The sequence below is a fragment of the Gobio gobio genome, assembly GCF_949357685.1.
Source record: "Gobio gobio genome assembly, chromosome: 11".
NCBI classification, from domain to species: Eukaryota; Metazoa; Chordata; class Actinopteri; order Cypriniformes; family Gobionidae; genus Gobio; species Gobio gobio.
This window is the reverse complement of record NC_137104.1, coordinates 6,971,473-6,990,034: the sequence shown is the minus strand read 5'-3', so window position 1 is coordinate 6,990,034 and position 18,562 is coordinate 6,971,473. Positions and strand designations below refer to the sequence as shown.

The window sequence follows — 18,562 nt, the reverse complement described above, 5'->3', positions numbered from 1 at the left end:
TGTATGCTTATGTACTGTTTAGCTATATCATATGTATGTGTTTATGTTTTGTGTCTGTATGTAAATGTATTACAGTATATAACTGAGTGTGTGTGTGTGTGTACTAAAACTAGTGTATATTGTGCATGTGTGTGTGTTTATGTATGTATATATATATATATACACACACACACACACACACACACACATATACACATATATATATATATTATATATACATACATACATACATACCACACATATGTATACTATATATTACTGTATATAAGTGTGTGTACTAAAACTGTAGTGCATGTTGCGCATGTGTACACCATGCATAATTTGACGTAAAATGTGTTTAAAAATAGCTATGTTTCCACTTTGTAATAAGTGTCCACAGCCGCATGATGGTTTTCTTTGTGCTCTGTAAAACGCCTCATGTTGTGCCAAGCGGGCGGCGAGCGTCTCTATGCGGTTGCGCGAGCGGGTTGCAGTCAGACTCGCACGAGGGTGTCTGATTTCCACCCACAAACCCCGCTCCGCTCCGCTCGCCCTCCTCCCGGTGCCGATGTTGACAAAGAGCCGGAGCTGGAGGATGGTTACTCAAACTACAGCGCCAGTCTGAGACCCCCGACGGTACATCGGCTCGGAAAAACGAATACCGGAGCTCACGGTAAGTCACAAAGACTCGCTTTGTGCTCGCTCCAGATCTTACTTGCGTTATTTATTTATTTTTTTACCTCGCGCCCTTACACCCCCCGCTCGCGCTCCGTCTGATGCTTATCATATGATGCTCATTTCTGCCTGTTAAACGCGCTCACTGACTCTTCCTCTGTTCTTTGTGCTATTTCGGGGCTGTTACCCGGTACGGAATGAAGGTGTGGCAGAACCGCTAAGATTCGGATCCGCAGCGGGGCTGTAGGACGCTTCGGTCAGGGCAATTCAAAGGAGGAGGTCCGGTATGACCGGCAGCCATCCGAGGGCATCGATGCACGCGGCCCGGTGGGCTTCTTGATGTTTTGAACGGTGATAGTGAAGCAAGACCCTGAAGCGAGCTGGACCTCACCGGGGACTCCGCTTTCTCCCGACGCCTCGCGGGGCCCAAGCCGTGCCTCAAGCGCGAGAGCATGGGTCGGTGCGACGGGAGGTGCACGCTGGTGGTCATCTGCTGCCTGCAGCTGGTAAGACACTGATGTTGATGTGCAATTCATGTCTAGTCTAACCTGAAAACATGTTGTGTGAGAGAGTCCACTGTCCTGAGGTTCTGGTTTGGAAGGGGTGCCCTGGTTCCCTTTTTCTCAGGGGACCAATCGAGTCACCTGTCAAAACTTTGCTTGCTTGGAGAAACTTCATGCCCCAGATATGCATGCATATGCATGATTTGTTTGTGCATGAACACACAGGTGACCTGCATGTGAGGATGAGGGGCCTCCTGAGGAAAGGGGCTCTTCTCTCATAGGGCTGTGGGGCTCCAGGCAGTTTCCATGGAAACAGCTGCGGCACAGCGCTTTGGGATCTCTCCTATATGTGCGGAGGCAATATTTTTATTTACTTGCCATTGGCTTAAGTGGGTTTAATGGTCCAGTGCAACCTGTACTGTACTGAGTCAATGTTTAAAGGGTTAGTTCAGCCAAAAAAGAAAGTTATCCCATAATTTACTCGCCCTCAAGACATCATAGGTGACTTTCTTCTTTCAGCCAAACACAATCGGCGTAAAATATCCTGGCTCTTCCAAGCTTTATAATGGGAGTGAATGGTAACTTAGCTTTTAAAGCCCCAAAAAGGGCATCCATCCACCATAAAAGTGCTCCAGGGGGTTAATAATGAAATGCCATTCACAAATCATTTTTATTCTGTATTTACAAGTGAAACTAAGGGCATTTTATTCGATTTTATTAATTGGGAATTGTTTCGATCATAAAAATTGGGTGTCCCGTAAAATTTTATTGATTAACATGATGTAGTAGGAAAATATGGCTTTCTTTTTATTCTATTACACATCTTCTGAATCAAAACACAGGGAAAAAAACGATAAAAGCATTACTTGTAGTCTTTGAATAAAAAACTGATTTTCTCAGCTTTTTGTTCAAAATGTTGCTTTTTTATAAGTAGATGCGCTTTTATTTCTTTTGATATATTGCATGTTCATATTCACGCAATAAAATATAATGGGGGCCATGAACGTTTTGTGAAAATGGGCAACTTTTCTTAAAAGGAAAGAAGTTAATATATAGATTAGACAAACATATTTCTCAGGAACAGGGTTATCATCATTAACTAAAACTGAATATTAAAAACATTTCTATTGATTAAAATAACGCTGAAATAAAATATAAATTTTAATTGAAAATTAATTTTAAATATGTTTTTTTACTGATCATTTTTGAAACAAGGTACATTTAATTAATTTAATTATTAACTGGAAATGGACAAAAGCTAAAATTATATAAAAAGAATTGTTTTTAAACTAATAAAATGACAAAAAAAAAAAAACATTACAAAATTACTAAAGTTAAAACCAAAATTAACATGAAAACTTTAACAAAGTCCTATAATGTAATAAAACATCCATATATATAAGCTATAATCACTGGTTTCCGCGAGTCGAGTTCCGGCGGAAGAGTGACCTCTGACCCGACGCATGATGTGGGATGTAGGAGTAGCTTCAGCTCAGGTGAGAGTTCAAACAAATAGGGCAACAAACTCAAACTCCTCTTTAAAAAATGCTCGTTTTTTTGTTTTGCTCTGTCCTTCAATAGGTTTGCCAATGCGTCAGGTCAAAGGTCACTCTTTTAGCTGGAGCTAGACTCGTGTATGGCCGTTACCGGAAGCCAGTGATTATAGTGTATAAAGGGATAATATTAACCCCCTGGAGCCGTATGGAGTACTTTTATGATGGATGGACGCACTTTTTGGAGCTTCAAAAATCTCGGGGCTCTATTTACTTCCATTATAAAGCTTGGGTCCGATTGTGTTTGGCTGAAAGAAGAAAGTCAGATACACCTAGAACGGCTTGAGGATGAGTGAATCATGGGGTAATTTTCAGTTTGGGTGAGCTAATGTTTTTTATGCCCAACATATAATTTCAATAAAAGCCTTCGACGGTGACCTTAGGACTAAACTAATTAAAGTGCTCAGCAAACATGGCACCAGACACACACAGCTTGGGAGTTTGGCTAAACGGACCCACCACCAGACTCACTCCATCATCAAATTAGCCAAAATATTTAATAAACGCATATGCGAAGCGGCAGAGGATGTGCAGTGCTTGATCAGAGATGGACGTTCCAGCGTTCTGGCGCAGATTCGCATGGCTTATGATCCTTCTCCGAAGAATTTTCCGTGGTTAATGTGCACTGGGCCGTTTCTTGGATGGATGCTGTGCATGTCCAGTTCTGCCAAGAGCAGTAGCCAGCGAGACCAGATTTTGTGTACCATTTTCCTGCCAATGTAACTTAGGAGTCTGCAGCGCAAGCTTGCTCATATTTGCCTAGATAAACCCAGTATCACTCATTTTGAAGTCTAGGGCAATGGTTGACAGCTATACGTGACATTGTCTGTATTGTGCATAGATGTTGAATGATTGTGCATGTAATCTGCTCTTGGTTTGTTCACAGGTCGCTGCGTTACAGAGGCAGGTGTTTGACTTTTTGGGATATCAGTGGGCTCCCATCCTTGCCAATTTCCTGCACATCGTGGCCGTCATTTTGGGAGTGTTTGGAACCGTGCAAATCCGCTCCAGATATCTTATACTGGTAGGCATATGCGTAATCATGGTGAGACAAACAACCATGTTTTTTGCACCTACTGTTGAAAATGGTGTCTTTTTGAAGACTGCATCTGCGTTCATTAATATATGTTTGTGTGTGTGCACACTTTCAGTATGCTGTGTGGCTTGTGCTCTGGGTTGGCTGGAACTCCTTCATCATCTGTTTTTACCTGGAAGTTGGCCACCTTTCACAGGTAGGTGGATTTACTGCATCTGTCCAGACTCCAGTCTATGAGAAGTCTTTGTGTAAAAACGCCTGAGAGTCTGATTATATGTTTGATTTCATGCACTCTTAAAGTCAATATGAATTTTTCTCCTGTATTTACAAGTGAAACTAAGGGCATTTTATTTGATTTTATTAACCCCTTAAACCCGAAGCCGGAAAAAAATTGTTACTAAGCAACCGCTGAATGTAATAACATAAAATAGGTATCATTTTAAAGCTTAGAATCTCAGCTTTTCAATGCATCTATCACCGCCCGTGGGCGATACACTCCGGTTTAGATGAATAACTCAGCGCTCGTTTTGAATTTATCAAAACGGATAGATGCATTGGAAAGCTGAGATTCTAAGCTTTAAAATGATACCCATTATGTGTTATTATATAATATTTATAATATAATATACATAATATTGTAATAATATATGTCTTTTATCAGCAGTTTCTCAGCATTAGATTGTCCAAATGTAATAATAATTTATATTTTCTAAAAATATTAAGTGTTTTAACAAATGATACATACTTTTTGACTCTCCTTGCTATAGTTTGAGTTATGAGTCTTTAAATTTGTGTATTTCACTCAGAAAACAACAGTTTTGTAAATGTCAAGGACTGAACAAAAAGGCTACCTTTGTTCTAAAGGCTGTAACTTTTGATTACTTTATGATATCGCCACAAAATTTGATCCAGATTCAGACCACATATAGGACAAATAGAACATATAGAACGTCACCAAAAAATATTTTTTTCTGCTGACCTATTTCCTTCCTGAGTTATTGAATGTTAAATAAGAAATATTTGTAAAATTATTTAAAGTTACAGTTTCTCAGCAATATATTGTCCAAATATAATAAAATATATATTTTCTAAAAATATAAAAAGTGTTCTAACAAATGATACCGACCATTTGACTCTCCTTGCTATAGTTTTGGAGTTATGAGTCTTTAAATTTGTGTATTTCACTCAGACAAAAAAACTCAAAAAATACCTTCAGGGCTTAAAGGTCCCATGGCATGGCATTTTTCTATTATTTTATAGTGTTTCCTGAGGTGTACTTATATTATTAGTATGATTTTTACATCATAAAATGTCATAATTTAGAAATAAAAGGCATTTTTTCTATACTGCTGTTTGCCCTGTGGCTGAATGCCCTGCTTCAAGAGGCGTGTCTGCTGTGAGACTTCAGTAAAAACGCCCACTGTTGTGATTGGCTGACATCTTTGCATTTTAAATGAGCGGAGGGGGCGTGGTTTAACGAGGCACGAGCAGGCACGAGTCTGCCAGAGAGACGGATGGACCTGTGTTCACTTCTCATCAGTTCTCTCAGCATGTCTCAGTTCAGGGTGAACTGTTGTAGTTACTAGCATATACTTCAGGTTATTAGTTTATTTCTAGTCGGAGGGACTGTCACTCATGTCAGAAAGTTAGTAACTTTAGTAAATTATGGATCAGCGCTGACTCGAGACGCGAACCGTTCAGAACGATTCAGTCCGATTTGGTGAACTGGTTCGGTTCACTAAAAAGAACCGATTCAAAAGAATGATTCGTTCGCGAACCGGACATCACGGAGACGAAGCGATTGCTAACAAAGTTATTTATAGTAACTACTGAGTTATGAGAGCGCTGTCAGTCAGCGCGAGTTTATTGTGTTTGTATCTGAGAGTTCTGAATAAACACGAGTCCCAGTCACACCGAGTCCTCTTCATCATTATTCTACCAACTTTGTAACACATGCAATGTATCATTACAGCGAGATGAACGAGTTAGTAAGTGTTGAATATAGCATTATTTCTAGATATGTTCCAAACATATGAATAGCGTCGTTGACGCGCATTGAGTAACTTACACAGCGCAAACAAAGACACAACAGCTGTAATCGAATGTAATCCAGTTTATTGTGGGGAAAGCTGGCTAGCCTAGCCCAGATACCCTCACGCTTACCCTCCTTCTGCTTAATCTCACGCCGCGTTTGGTGCCTCCGCTGTGGGCCAGATGCAGTACTGGGGGTCGGGGATGTTGGAGGCCGAGCTTCGGCGTGTGTGAAGTTTATCTCTAAAGATGTGACTGCTGATGTTAAACAGAAAAGACTGTATGCACATTTAAGAACAGATAGACGCGACGAGGACGTACAAAAACACTGACTCTCAAGATAGAAAACACGAAAACACCGTTCTGTCGGGAGAGAGAGAAGCCGCTGCGTGTCCACAAATAATAAATAATTAGCTACACATCAGAAATCACTGATCACAGATCAGAAGGAACTGAAGAAAGACTTCTGTTTTCATTTGTACATCCAAACACTGAGAAACTGCCAGTGTTCACTCGTTCACAAGTAACGTTAATGATCTCTCGAGTGTTTGCATGGGCGTGCCAGATTCTCTGGGCGGGGGAAAGGGAGGAAACCGTGCCTGCTTGGACGTCAAACCAGGAGCCTTCAGGATTGGCTAGTCGGGCCTGTCATTTTCTCAAAGGCAGAGAGAGACAGCCAGAACTCGGTTTTACCCCGATCAACATTTCTATCCACTTGGGGACAATATTCAGGCTAGGGGAACTCATATTAATGTTGAAATACCTCATAAAATGAAAATTTCATGCCATGGGACCTTTAAGGGGTTAATTGGGAATTGTTTCGATCATGAAAATTGGGTGTCCCGTAAAAGAGTTTATTGATTAACATGATGTAGTCGGAAAATATGGCTTTCTATTTATTCTATTACATCTCTGGATCAAAACACAGGGGAAAAAAACGATAAAAGCATTACTTATGCACGTTGTAGTCTTTGAATAAAAAACATTTGTTCTAAATGTTGCTTTTTTTTAATAAGTAGATGCTCTGTTTGTTTTTTTTTTAAACATTGCATGTTCATATTCATGCAATAAAATATTCTGGGGGCCATGAACATTTTATTAAAATGATCAAAAATGCTGGTGGTGGCGGGCAACTTTTCTTAAAAAAGTTAATATATAGATTACAGGGTTATTAACATTAACTAAAACGAAATATTAAAAACATTTCTATTAATTAAAACAATGCTGAAATAAAATATAAATATAAATTAAAAATTTATGTTTTTTTACTGAAAATGTTTGAAACAAGGTAAATATTAAATAATTAACTGGAAATAGACCAAAAATACAATGGTATTAAACCTAAATAGCAAGAATTGTTTTTAAACAAATAAAATGACAAAAAAAAAAAACATTACAAAATTACTAAAGTTAAAACCAAATTTAACATGAAAACTAAAAATTCAATTCAAAATGTTAATAAAACTAAAATTGAGCAAATATAACTAGTAAACAGAGTTAAAGTTGAGTTGATGATTAGGCAAGGCAAGTTTATTTCTAAAGCACATTTCATACACAATGATCATTCAAAGTGCTTTACATAGAAATGTAAATAAAATAATCACAACAGATGCATCGGAAATAAAATTAACAATGTATTTAGCAAAAGGCTGAATTACTATTCCTGACTACCTGAATCACTAAATTCGGGGGATTAGTGGATTTTTTCGTGCCTTCTAAATCCTGTTTGTGTTCTGCTGCAGGACAGGGATTTCCTGATGACATTTAACACATCACTTCATCGTTCCTGGTGGATGGAGAATGGGCCTGGTTGCTTAGTTACTCCAGTGCCCGACTCACCATTGGCTCCTCAGGATCATCATGTGATCACTGTCAGTGGCTGTCTACTGGATTACCAATACATTGAGGTGGTCAGCTCAGCCTTGCAAGTGTTTCTTGCAGTGAGTGCTCCCGATTGATCTCCTTTCTTTACATTAACTAGATGAATGTTTGGCACCTGAATGCCTGTTCACGTGGTTTGCTCTGTGTTTCAGCTCTTTGGATTTGTTTATGCCTGCTATGTCAGTAGAGTCTTCCTGGATGAAGAGGACAGCTGTAAGTGTTCTGTATTTGCAATTCGGAATTCCAATGATATTGAAGTGCTTAACACTTAAAGCCTTCATGTATAATGCATTATTCATAATGTACGTTATAATGCATTATAGTATTAGCAGATTCATTGTTACATCTCAAATTGGTTGTTTGTCATGCGTTTTAATGCATTGCACTTTCTAAAGGTTTATATTATAATGTATTATAAATTGTTACAATTATTCATGAGATCTTACATGCATAATAAGGTGCATTAAAATGTATAATTAATGCATAAACAATACTTTTATAATACATTATATATAAAGGCTTTAAGTGTAAGGAACACTCCACTTTTTTTTAAAATATTTTCCAACTCCCCTAGAGTTAAACAGTTGAGTTTAACCGTTTTTGAATCCATTCAGCCGATCTCCGGGTCTGGCGGTAGCACTTTTAGCATAGCTTAGCATAGATCATTGAATCTGATTAGACCGTTAGCATCTCGCTCAAAAATGTCCAAAGAGTTTCAACATTTTCCTATTAAAAACTCGACTCTTCTGTAGTTACATCGTGTACTAAGACCGACAGAAAAAAAAAAGTTGAGATTTTCTAGACCGATATGGTTAGGAACTAGGGATGTCACAAGCACCGGTACTTCGGTACCAAGTCGGTACTGAAATTATAAAAAATGTGACGATACCAGCATTTCTGTAGTACCGACTCCCGAGTGTATTCTGTTCCTTGATCATTACACAGGAATGAGAGTATAGTTCCTAGTCATATCGGCCTAGAAAATCACAACTTTTCATTTTCTGTCGGTCTTAGTACACGATGTAACTACAGAAGAGTCACATTTTAAATAGGACAAATATCTAAACTCTTTGGTCATTTTTTTTTTAGCAAGATGCTAACGGTCTAATCAGATTCAATGATCTATGCTAAGCTATGCTAAAAGTGCTACGCCAGACCCGGAGATCGGCTGAATGGATTCAAAAACGGTGAAACTCAACTGTTTAACTCTAGGGGAGTTGGAAAATGAGCCTATTTTCAAACAAAGGTGGCATGTTCCTTTAAGTTTTAATGACTGTTTGTCTCTCTGTTGCAGTTGATTTCATTACTGGATTGGACTCTTATAGTTACCAGCCTCCACAGAAGAGTTCTCACTTACAGCTGCAGCCTCTCTATACGTAAGTACAGATACAGTTCAATCATTCTTTACTAAAAATTGTACTCTTTCAAAATGTAGTCTCTAGAAATGTGATTTTATCAAGCTTTACAACTTTTTGAATACTTTGCATTAAACACTGCAACAGCCTACGGCTTTTTAAAAAATAGCATGTGAAACAGATTGACTGCATCCGAAATTGCATACTTCCCTACAATATAGTAGGCGAAAAATGTCCAAAGTACTCATAAAAGAGTAGGCAAAAAGTACCCGGATGACCTATTTTTTCTGGAGAGATTCTGAAGTGTGCATACGATGGACACTTTACTATCCCATGAGGCCACGGGAGAGGATTTGTGAATGGCAGACGCTGACAGTATACATTCAGGAATACATTCATACTACACACACTCATATATAGAACATACTTTTTTATCTGTTGTGAATTACTTTTTATATATTCAAAACAAGTACCTACTCAAGAGAGTATGTGATTTTAGACGCAGCCATTATATAATGGCAAGATGAACATTTCAAAAGTAATGTGCCACATTGTTGTTACATCACATTGTTTGTCTAGGTCGTGTCCAGAAAATGTATATTTATATATTTTATCGTTTTATAATATTTTATCTACATGACCTATTCATTAATTTAACAATTTACTAATTTATACATTTTTAATATTATGTTATTTTGCATTTTAATGTTATGTTTTATTTTTCATGAAAAACATGTTAAAAAGGTCTGCAGTTGAATATTTCTTGTTTTGACATATATGGTCATTCGGCTGTGAAAATTTGCATACATTGCACAGTATACATACTATTATGTACTATAAGAAGTAGCATGGTAGTACTTCAAACACAGGCTGCGTCCGAGTTCGCATACTTCCATACTAAATAGTAGGCGAAAAAAGGTATGTGACAAAAGAAGTGTCTGAATTCACAGTACTCATAAGCCCTATTCGGAAGGTAATTGTTTCTCGTGGGGTCGTAAGGTATTTTCATCATTGACAGGGGCTAGTGATTTTATTGCTGTCCGAATCCAGAATGTCAGTGTTTTTCTCCCACTATCCGCGTAAAATTCCCCGGCCGAATGACCTAATGTTCGTGTGGTAATTTAATTGACTTCCGAGTCCATCTCTGAGTTTTCAAGAATATATCACTTCAAAATTCACTGTTTATTTTCTTTTTGACCACTGCAGACCACCGTACGGTTGCGCTTCGCTGTAATTTAGATGCATTTTTACAGATCTAGACTTTTATTACTGAAATGCAGGCAAATATTTACAAGAGCAATATATTTCATCACTGCTCAAAAAAGAAGAAAAGCACGTAAACATTTAAAATAACCGCAGCATTTTGTAGGGCTGGGTATTGATTCAGATGTTCCAATTCGATCTGATTTTTGATTTCGATTCTCGATTCAACTCCATGAATATAGATTTAATACAAATACTATATTTATAAAAAAGAAGAGTGAACATAAGTTTACAAGTGGGTAATTAAAAAGAAATTAAGAGCCACAAACCTGTATATTAAAGAGCACCTATCATGGAATTTCGAAATTTACCTTTCATGTAGTGTGTAACCTAGATCTAAGTGAACAAAAACATCCTGCAAAGTTTGAAATATGACAGTGCACCGTATATATAGTTATTTTCTTTCAAAAGTAAGAGTCGACTCTGAGTCATTTTTAAGAATCATTAGAAGACCGAAGCTTTTTCTCTGACTAGATGACGTCAACTTGTCAAGTTATTTGAATACGATACGCCCACTTATTGCGCTCCAAGACGGCAGTGAAAACTAGAAAACATCATGGCCACGAGACGCTGTGTTCTGAAGTGCCACTCAAAAGCAAACTTTTTTCATCTGCCCAAGGATGAGCATTTGAAGACTAAGTGGCTTGAAGACAAACCATACATCGTCGCGATTGAGTGTTTATTAGTCTTCAAATGTCTCTATTTGCATGTTTCGCGATCTCAGGAAGCTTTTATAATGGACTTCTATTATGGCACATGGTTCTTCTTCGTCTGTCTGTACCATATATGGACTACATGTGCACAGAGCGCCCTCCGGCTGCCAGTATGAATTAAAAAAAAAACATAAAAGACTCAAATGATTAGGCTACATCTGCGCATTTTGAGGAAGTATTGAATAAAAAATACTAATGTTTAGAAATTTGACACAGACATATGACAATCTATCAATATGTCTCCTCATCTGCACACTTTTGAACTAAAAGCCCTGAGGGATGTTGATTTGTCGCGAGTCTTCGTGAGGAGAATAGAGGAGTTTTTTTATGAATGAGATCAGCTGAGGCTCATAATACAATCAAACGGTACAGACGCGGTTTTCATATTCATAACTCCTGACACATATTAACAAATTACTGTCACTATAAGACTTTGAGAATAAAACAGAGGTAAAAAATGGAAGCTTGACTCTTAGATCTTTTAAATGATGTATAGATTGACATGGTAATTACTTACATCTGACAGTCTTTTGAGCTAATTTAAACAAATAAAGCTTGAGGACGAATGCGCCCTCAATCCAGTTAAGAGGTTCCGAAAACCATTTATGGTGATGGGCTTTCCGTTTCCGAAAATATCTGCACAGACTTTACCAATCATAACTGACTGGGTCATCGGACCAATCACCGCAGATTAGCGTCACGTAAAGGCGGGGTTTTGAAAAGTGAATCACTAAAGGAATCATTTGAGAATCGCTGTCAAAACAGGTAAAAATAAATGCATATTATAAGAAAACTAAAGTCTTTTTTGTCATTGCATGCATGCAAAACTGTTGTTGGGGACTTCTAAAACAATATTTGGAACATTTTAAATGCCATAATAGGTGCTCTTTAAACTCTTTTTATTTTAGGTACACTTGGGTACATTAAAACAGAACCCATCTCTATATTTCAAATGTATACATTATGTTAAATACAATACAATTTTGATACTTCTCAGATACATTTTTTAGAATAAAGTTGCATTTTATACAATTTTGTTTTTATGGATATTTTGATATATTTATTCTAAAACATAAAAAGGATATTGGATGATTTTCAGTACACGACAAGCTTTTCTTGCGATTGTGCCGCCCGTCGTGTGTGCAGTTAATTTTCATACACAAGGAAGCGCGTTCATACCTGGACACAAGTAGTTGCCGTGGTAACTAAAAACAATACCTTAACGTGACTTATGTGGACTAACTTTTATTTGAGGAAATCTGTTTGAATTATTGGTCCCGTCTATTGATTTGAATATGTCTATAATGGCTAACGTACATGCTTAAGTGAACGCTCAAGTTTAATACAATGATCATCATAATGCAAGGCAAGCATTCGCATGTATGTGACCTATCTTTAGCGGTTGTGTGTGGGGGTGTTGCAACGTCTGGGTGATGTCTCATCAAATGGTTCCGCAGATTTGTAGCATTTCACCTCAGCATTACAAACGTCAACGCACCAGGTGCCGACATTTAAGCACTGAATGAATGACAGGCGCCCCTCTCGCTCCTTTGTAACACCGCGCAAGGCAAATAAGACGGTGACATCTATTGGAGAATATTAGTAATTCGATTTATGTTTATCTTATGTTGAATGTCTGCGAAAATAAATATGGAAAAAAATCGATTTGTGGCCTTTGAGAATCGATTTGGAATCGACCACATTTTAAAAAACAATTAATCGAAAAATCTATTTTTTTTTCTTCTCAGCCCTAGCATTATGTTTAGCTCATGTATATAAAAGGCTGTATTAATTCCGCTCATTTCCATGTGGAATAAAATGTCATCCTATATTTTGAGATAGAAAACCATTTTAACGACAACCCCAAATCAGAAAAGGTTGGGACAGTATGGAAAACGCAAATAAATAAAAAAGAAGTGATTTCTAAATTTACTTTGACTTGTATTTCATTGCAGACAATATGAACACAAAATATTTCATGTTTTGTCTGGTCAACTTCATGTCATTTGTAAATATGCATCCTTTCCTGTCATTCAGACCTGTAACACATTTCAAAAAAAGTTGGGACAGGAGCAATTTAGGGCTAGTAATGAGGTAAAATGGTTAAATAATGATGTGATTTGAAACAGGTGATGTCAACAGGTGATTGTAATTATGATTTGGTACAAAAGCAGCATCCAAGAAAGGTCTAATCCTTTAGGAGCAAAGATGGGCAGAGGATCGCCAGTTTGCCAACAAATACGTGAGAAAATTGCACTGCATCAAGAACCGTCATTCATCTATAAGCGATATCACCACATGGGCTCAGGACTACTTTGGCAAACCTTTGTCAAGTACCACAATACGTAGTTACATCCACAAATGCCAGTTAAAACTGTACTGTGCCAAAAGGAAGCCCTATGTTAACAGTGTCCAGAAGCGCCGTCGACTTCTCTGGGCTCGGAGGCATCTGGGATGGACCATCACACAGTGGAAACGTGTACTGTGGTCAGATGAATCAGTATTTGAGGTATTTTTTGGGAGGAATGGACGCCGTGTGCTCCGGACCAAAGAAGAAAAGGATCATCCAGACTGTTACCAGCAACAAGTCCAAAAGCCAGGGTCTGTCATGGTATGGGGTTGTGTCAGTGCCCTTGGCAAAGGTAACTTGCACTTCTGTGAAGGCACCATTAATGCTGAAAAGTACATAGAGATTTTGGAGCATAATATGCTGCCTTCAAGAAGACATCTTTTCCAGGGACGTCCATGCATATTTCAACAAGACAATGCAAAACCACATTCTGCACACATTACAAAGTCCTGGCTGCGGAGGAAGAGGGTACGGGTACTTGACTGGCCTGCCTGCAGTCCCGACCTGTCTCCAATAGAGAATGAAGCGCAAAATGCGACAACGAAGACCCCATACTGTTGCCCACCTTAAGACTTGTTTGCAGGAAGAATGGGACAAAATTACACCTGAAACACTTCATCACTTGGTGTCTTCAGTCCCTAAACGTCTTTTAAGTGTTGTGAAAAGGAATGGCAACATCACACAGTGGTAAATGCTTTACTGTCCCAACTTTTTTTGAAATGTGTTGCAGGTCTGAATGACAGGAAAGGATGCATATTTACAAATGACATGAAGTTGACCAGACAAAACATGAACTATTTTGTGTTCATATTGTCTGCAATGAAATACAAGTCAAAGTAAATTTAGAAATCACTTCTTTTTTTTTTTTGTGTCCCAACTTTTTCTGATTTGGGGTTGTATAATGTGCGTCTATACATCTTCCTATTTTTAAACAGATTTAAATAATTAAATAATAATTAGGATATTATTTTCCTATTATTAAATTAAATATGCTTTTATTCTTATTATACCAAGCATATGACATTTTATTTACAGCATACAATCATGTTATTGACCACGTGAGCAGCGCTTTCCCAGGTGGCCAGGATCACATAACTCGCTGCTCCACCGTGAATAAATCACCATCCGAATGCGAGTTTTATCACTGAGGTGGCATGCAAATTCCCATGTGAGAAACAATTACCGTCCGAATAGGGCTATAAAAGAGTCAGCAAAGAGTACCCGGATGACCTACTACTTCCGGCGAGATTTTGAAGTGTGCATTTGATGGACACTTTACTATCCCATGAGGCCATGGGTTATGATTTATGAATGGCAGTGATGGTGTTAGGGTCACTGAGTAATTACTTATTTAAAATAAGTATCTCCTCAAGAGAGCGTCCGTAATCGCACACAGCCACAGCCTATTGGTTTAGAAACTTCACTTTGTAAATGTATGTTTTTATACTTATATACAGGGCTGGATAGAAACCAGAGGAAAAGCCCACCTTCAGAGGAAAACAACTGCTTATCTCTGAGAGATGAAGTCCTCTGCATTGTGGGAAATGTGCTACAACTTCAACGTCTGTCTCTCAAACTTTGTCTCCCTCTATTGGGGAAAACATATAGTGCCACACCAGCCAGAGTTCTGGAGAGAGAACAAGCATATGGGCAGGACCACAACAAGATCCTTAGACGAGCATCATTAAACAGGACTTGAAGACAGTGTGTGTTCACATGTGCACGAGCACATAGGCCTTTGTATATGTTTGTGTATTCACAAGGTGGCCGACCTTTGACCCAGGTAATCTTTGAGCACACGCCGGAGCTGCCCGCTCAGCTCTCTCCGGTGTGTGCGCGTGATTGTTTATACTCTGATATAAGACACTATAATGTAACGTGTTAGATGAATGTTTTAGGTTGGGTAGATGTGTATTTTGGGGAATGCTGTAGGACTTTGTGCATGTAAAACTCACGCTAGAGGAGTGGGTGGCCCTCATACGTCTGCGTGCATGAACGTGCGTTTCTGATTGTGACGATGTACACAAGTTTTGATATGTACCTGACACATAATGTGACTAGCCATAAATGTTTATTTGAACACAAGCTTAGAGCGAATGTATGTTAATGTACAATACTTGTTTCAGGAAGGCTGTGTTTGTCTGTGTGTGTGAGCGAGCGAGTGGGTGTGTGTGTGTGAGGGACACACCTGAAGGGCGGGACAGTTGTTCAGCATAATAAACTCTTTCTAGATTATTCTTTGTCTTGTTCACTAATAAATGCACCACAGAGGGTTCGTGTGAAATAAAGCACTGTCTTTGATGGATGGGGATACAAAGCTCGGTCTCGTTTTCACGGGGCTAAGTGTATAAAACTAGTGCTCCCTTGAGAGAGTCAGATGTGAAGACAAGGACCAGACCTGTTTTATCTCATTGTAGGTCAAATGCAATAGTGTCCCTCTGCCATTTACACAAAGGCAGTTAAGTAGCTGCTCACATTTCGGGCAGCCTGTTATTTTAGAAGGACTGCAACTTATAATGAAGAAGAAAATGCATCTTTTCTAGAACTGCATGTGTTTGCAACCATGTTTGTTGAGAGAAAAGAAACATTTAATATTTCCATTATTAAATTGTTACATTTGTGACCAAATTTGCTTTTACGGCTAGACTCTTGAGGAAAAACCATTGTGTGGCCATCATGCACTGGCTAATTTGCTTCCATAACCATGCCCAAAATACACATTTTAAGTGTTTATTTTATTACACTTCATCCCTGGTTTTGCAGACAAAGCATGTTTGAGCTGTTTTAACTGAAAGCAACTTGCACTGAAATCATCTTAAAATATGTCGGTACCATTGTTTTGTCTCAAGATGCACACCAGTAATGTGGTTTTTAAAGGCATGTTTATAAAAATGTCCTAATTAAACCAAAACCTATTCCTGGCTTAATCGAAGCCCTGTCTGTGGAACCGGGCCTTGATCTATTTGCATCTGTAGATTTTAATATAAGGCCATAAAAATCTTTAAAAAAAAAAAGATTTTTGAACAAGAATAATACGAATTTTGGCTTTATCCAATGTTCAGATTCCTTTTCTGGAAATGTGTGCAAGTTAGTGCATATTTTAATTAGATATTGCATATTTAAACATGACATTTCAGAAAACTTAATAACACAAAACGGATTAATCAACTGGGATTGTTTGATATCTTCTTACATTTTACCCTATGACCTGGTGTCTTAACCAGCTGCTTCTCTGAAAGATTATAATAAATGAAGGACGATCCCTAAAATCATGTAAAACACTATAATACACACAATGTAAAAAAAAAATATGATCAATAAGTTATGTCAACATTTGTTTTTACGTTGCTTTAACTCATCAAAATAAGTTAAGCAAGCTATACAAGATTCAACTAAATTTAATGTCATTAAGTTGAAATGACTCAAACAGTTGATAGTACTTAAAAATGTAAGACAGCAACTCTTTTTACAGTTCATACAACTACAATATTTAATATTTTATTTTTTAAAGGTTCTATTATTAATGCATTATTCACATTGTGTTATTAAGGTTTTGAGATTATAGGTTACATTTTATTTTAAGGTGTCTTTGTTAATTAATTATAGATTTAAGTACTGAGTAATATTAGGGTTGGGTTTGGTTTAGGGATAATTGCATGTAATTATGCATAATTAATAGTTATTACTACATGTAACATATGTAACTGACACTGTAAAATAAAGTGTTACCAGATGATAACTCACAAAAACAAGTCAGCTGTCACATTTTGAATAGAGGACTGTTTTCATTCACATGAATGCGATTTATACTAGAGAACAGGCCTCTTTTCTAGTAGCTCATGGCTTTTGCAACTGTTTTTATTAATTCCACCAGTAAAATGTGTAACTAAAAGTACTGCCACTCTGAAAGACGATTTAAATCATCTATTATTGATGTATCCATTGTATTTAATGAGACTGAGATGATTATACTGTACATAAAAACATGTCAGTGGTCGCATTTTGAATAGGCGATGTTTGATTCCAGTGTTGGGTGTAATTCTTTACTAAGTAATCGAATTACTGTAATTTAATAACGTTCCCCTTGAAAAAAGTAAAGTAAGGGATTACTCTTAATTTTTCTGTAATTTAATTTAGTTACTTCTGATGTAATTGCATTAAATACTGTAGACTATAGAACAATTATATAAAACAATAGTGGATTTCAAAATGTATGTTTTTAATGTAACCTTCTCCCTTTACACACTTTGCTCAGTTCAAGATAATATAAATAATAACAATATAATATAAAGATCAATAATTTATGCTATTGTAAATGTTTTTTTGAAAGAATAATAAGTGCAGTTTCGTATCTATAGTCGAGGTTGATATGGGATTTAGAAAGTAATTACGGTAGTAATAAGGGTCCCACTTTATATTAGGTGGCCTAACTACTATGCACTTGCATCAAAAAATAAGCACAATGTACTTATTGTGTTCATATTGTATATTGCAAAGCACTTTTGCTGATATTAAGGTGGGATACGGGTAAAGTTTGGGACAGGTGTGGCGGTATAGGTAAGTTTTAGGTGTAAGGGAAGTGTTAACAGTGTAATTATAAATGTAACAACAGAAATTAATTACAAATGTTATTACTACAAGTACTTCATAAAATGTAAGTACACATGTATGTACACAATAAGTGCATTGTATCAAATGATTAGTTTAAATGTTAGTACATAGTAGCCATCTAATATAATAAAGTGGGTCCGTAGTAATCCAATACTTTTTAAAGAGAGTAATTACACTAATTTATTTATTACTTTTTTTTAGAGTAACTTACCCAACACTGCTTGATTCACATCACAAAATGGTAGATTTCTAAGTATTATTACATTAAATAATAATAATATTATATTACTTATAATATAATAAATGTAACTTTTAAAAAAAAACACACCAGCTGCGACTTAATTGAATTAATCGCCTGACAGAAAAAGTATTTATTATTTATTTAGCATTTTCTACTGAGACTAGCGGGTGGAAGCAGAATAAATTGTAAACGTCTTGCCCCAAACAACAGATACAGCCACAAGACGAATACATTTCTGCTCTTATAAAAGGAACAAAACCCTGCTCGTTCAAACGCCCCTGTCGGCATCCGTGTCTCACATTATGATCGCCTGTAAATCTGTACATTGTTGTGTGTGTCTCGAGCACAACAAAGGACGACACTCCCCTCTT

At 37.2% G+C, this 18,562-nt stretch overlaps 1 protein-coding gene across 4 annotated transcripts; it reads left to right on the top strand.

Annotated features, from left to right (window-relative positions):
* Positions 1 to 452: 452 nt before the first annotated feature.
* On the top strand, positions 453 to 17,338 carry nkain1 (sodium/potassium transporting ATPase interacting 1; the record flags this gene model as incomplete). 4 transcript variants are annotated; one of them, XM_079829299.1, is made up of 8 exons in its annotated part: positions 453 to 652; positions 858 to 1,160; positions 3,597 to 3,734; positions 3,862 to 3,942; positions 7,520 to 7,717; positions 7,811 to 7,871; positions 8,953 to 9,034; positions 14,797 to 17,338. In XM_079829299.1, exons 2-8 carry the CDS (start codon positions 1,107 to 1,109, stop codon positions 14,804 to 14,806), a joined length of 624 nt encoding a protein of 207 aa, XP_079685425.1. In that variant the 5' UTR covers positions 453 to 652; positions 858 to 1,106. The 4 variants fall into 4 exon arrangements, with proteins under 4 accessions (XP_079685425.1, XP_079685424.1, XP_079685427.1 ...); XM_079829298.1 differs by having other exon boundaries at positions 476 to 652; positions 3,597 to 3,755; positions 14,797 to 15,573; XM_079829301.1 differs by lacking the exon at positions 14,797 to 17,338 and having other exon boundaries at positions 552 to 652; positions 8,953 to 9,038.
* Between the last annotated feature and the right edge of the window lie 1,224 nt (positions 17,339 to 18,562).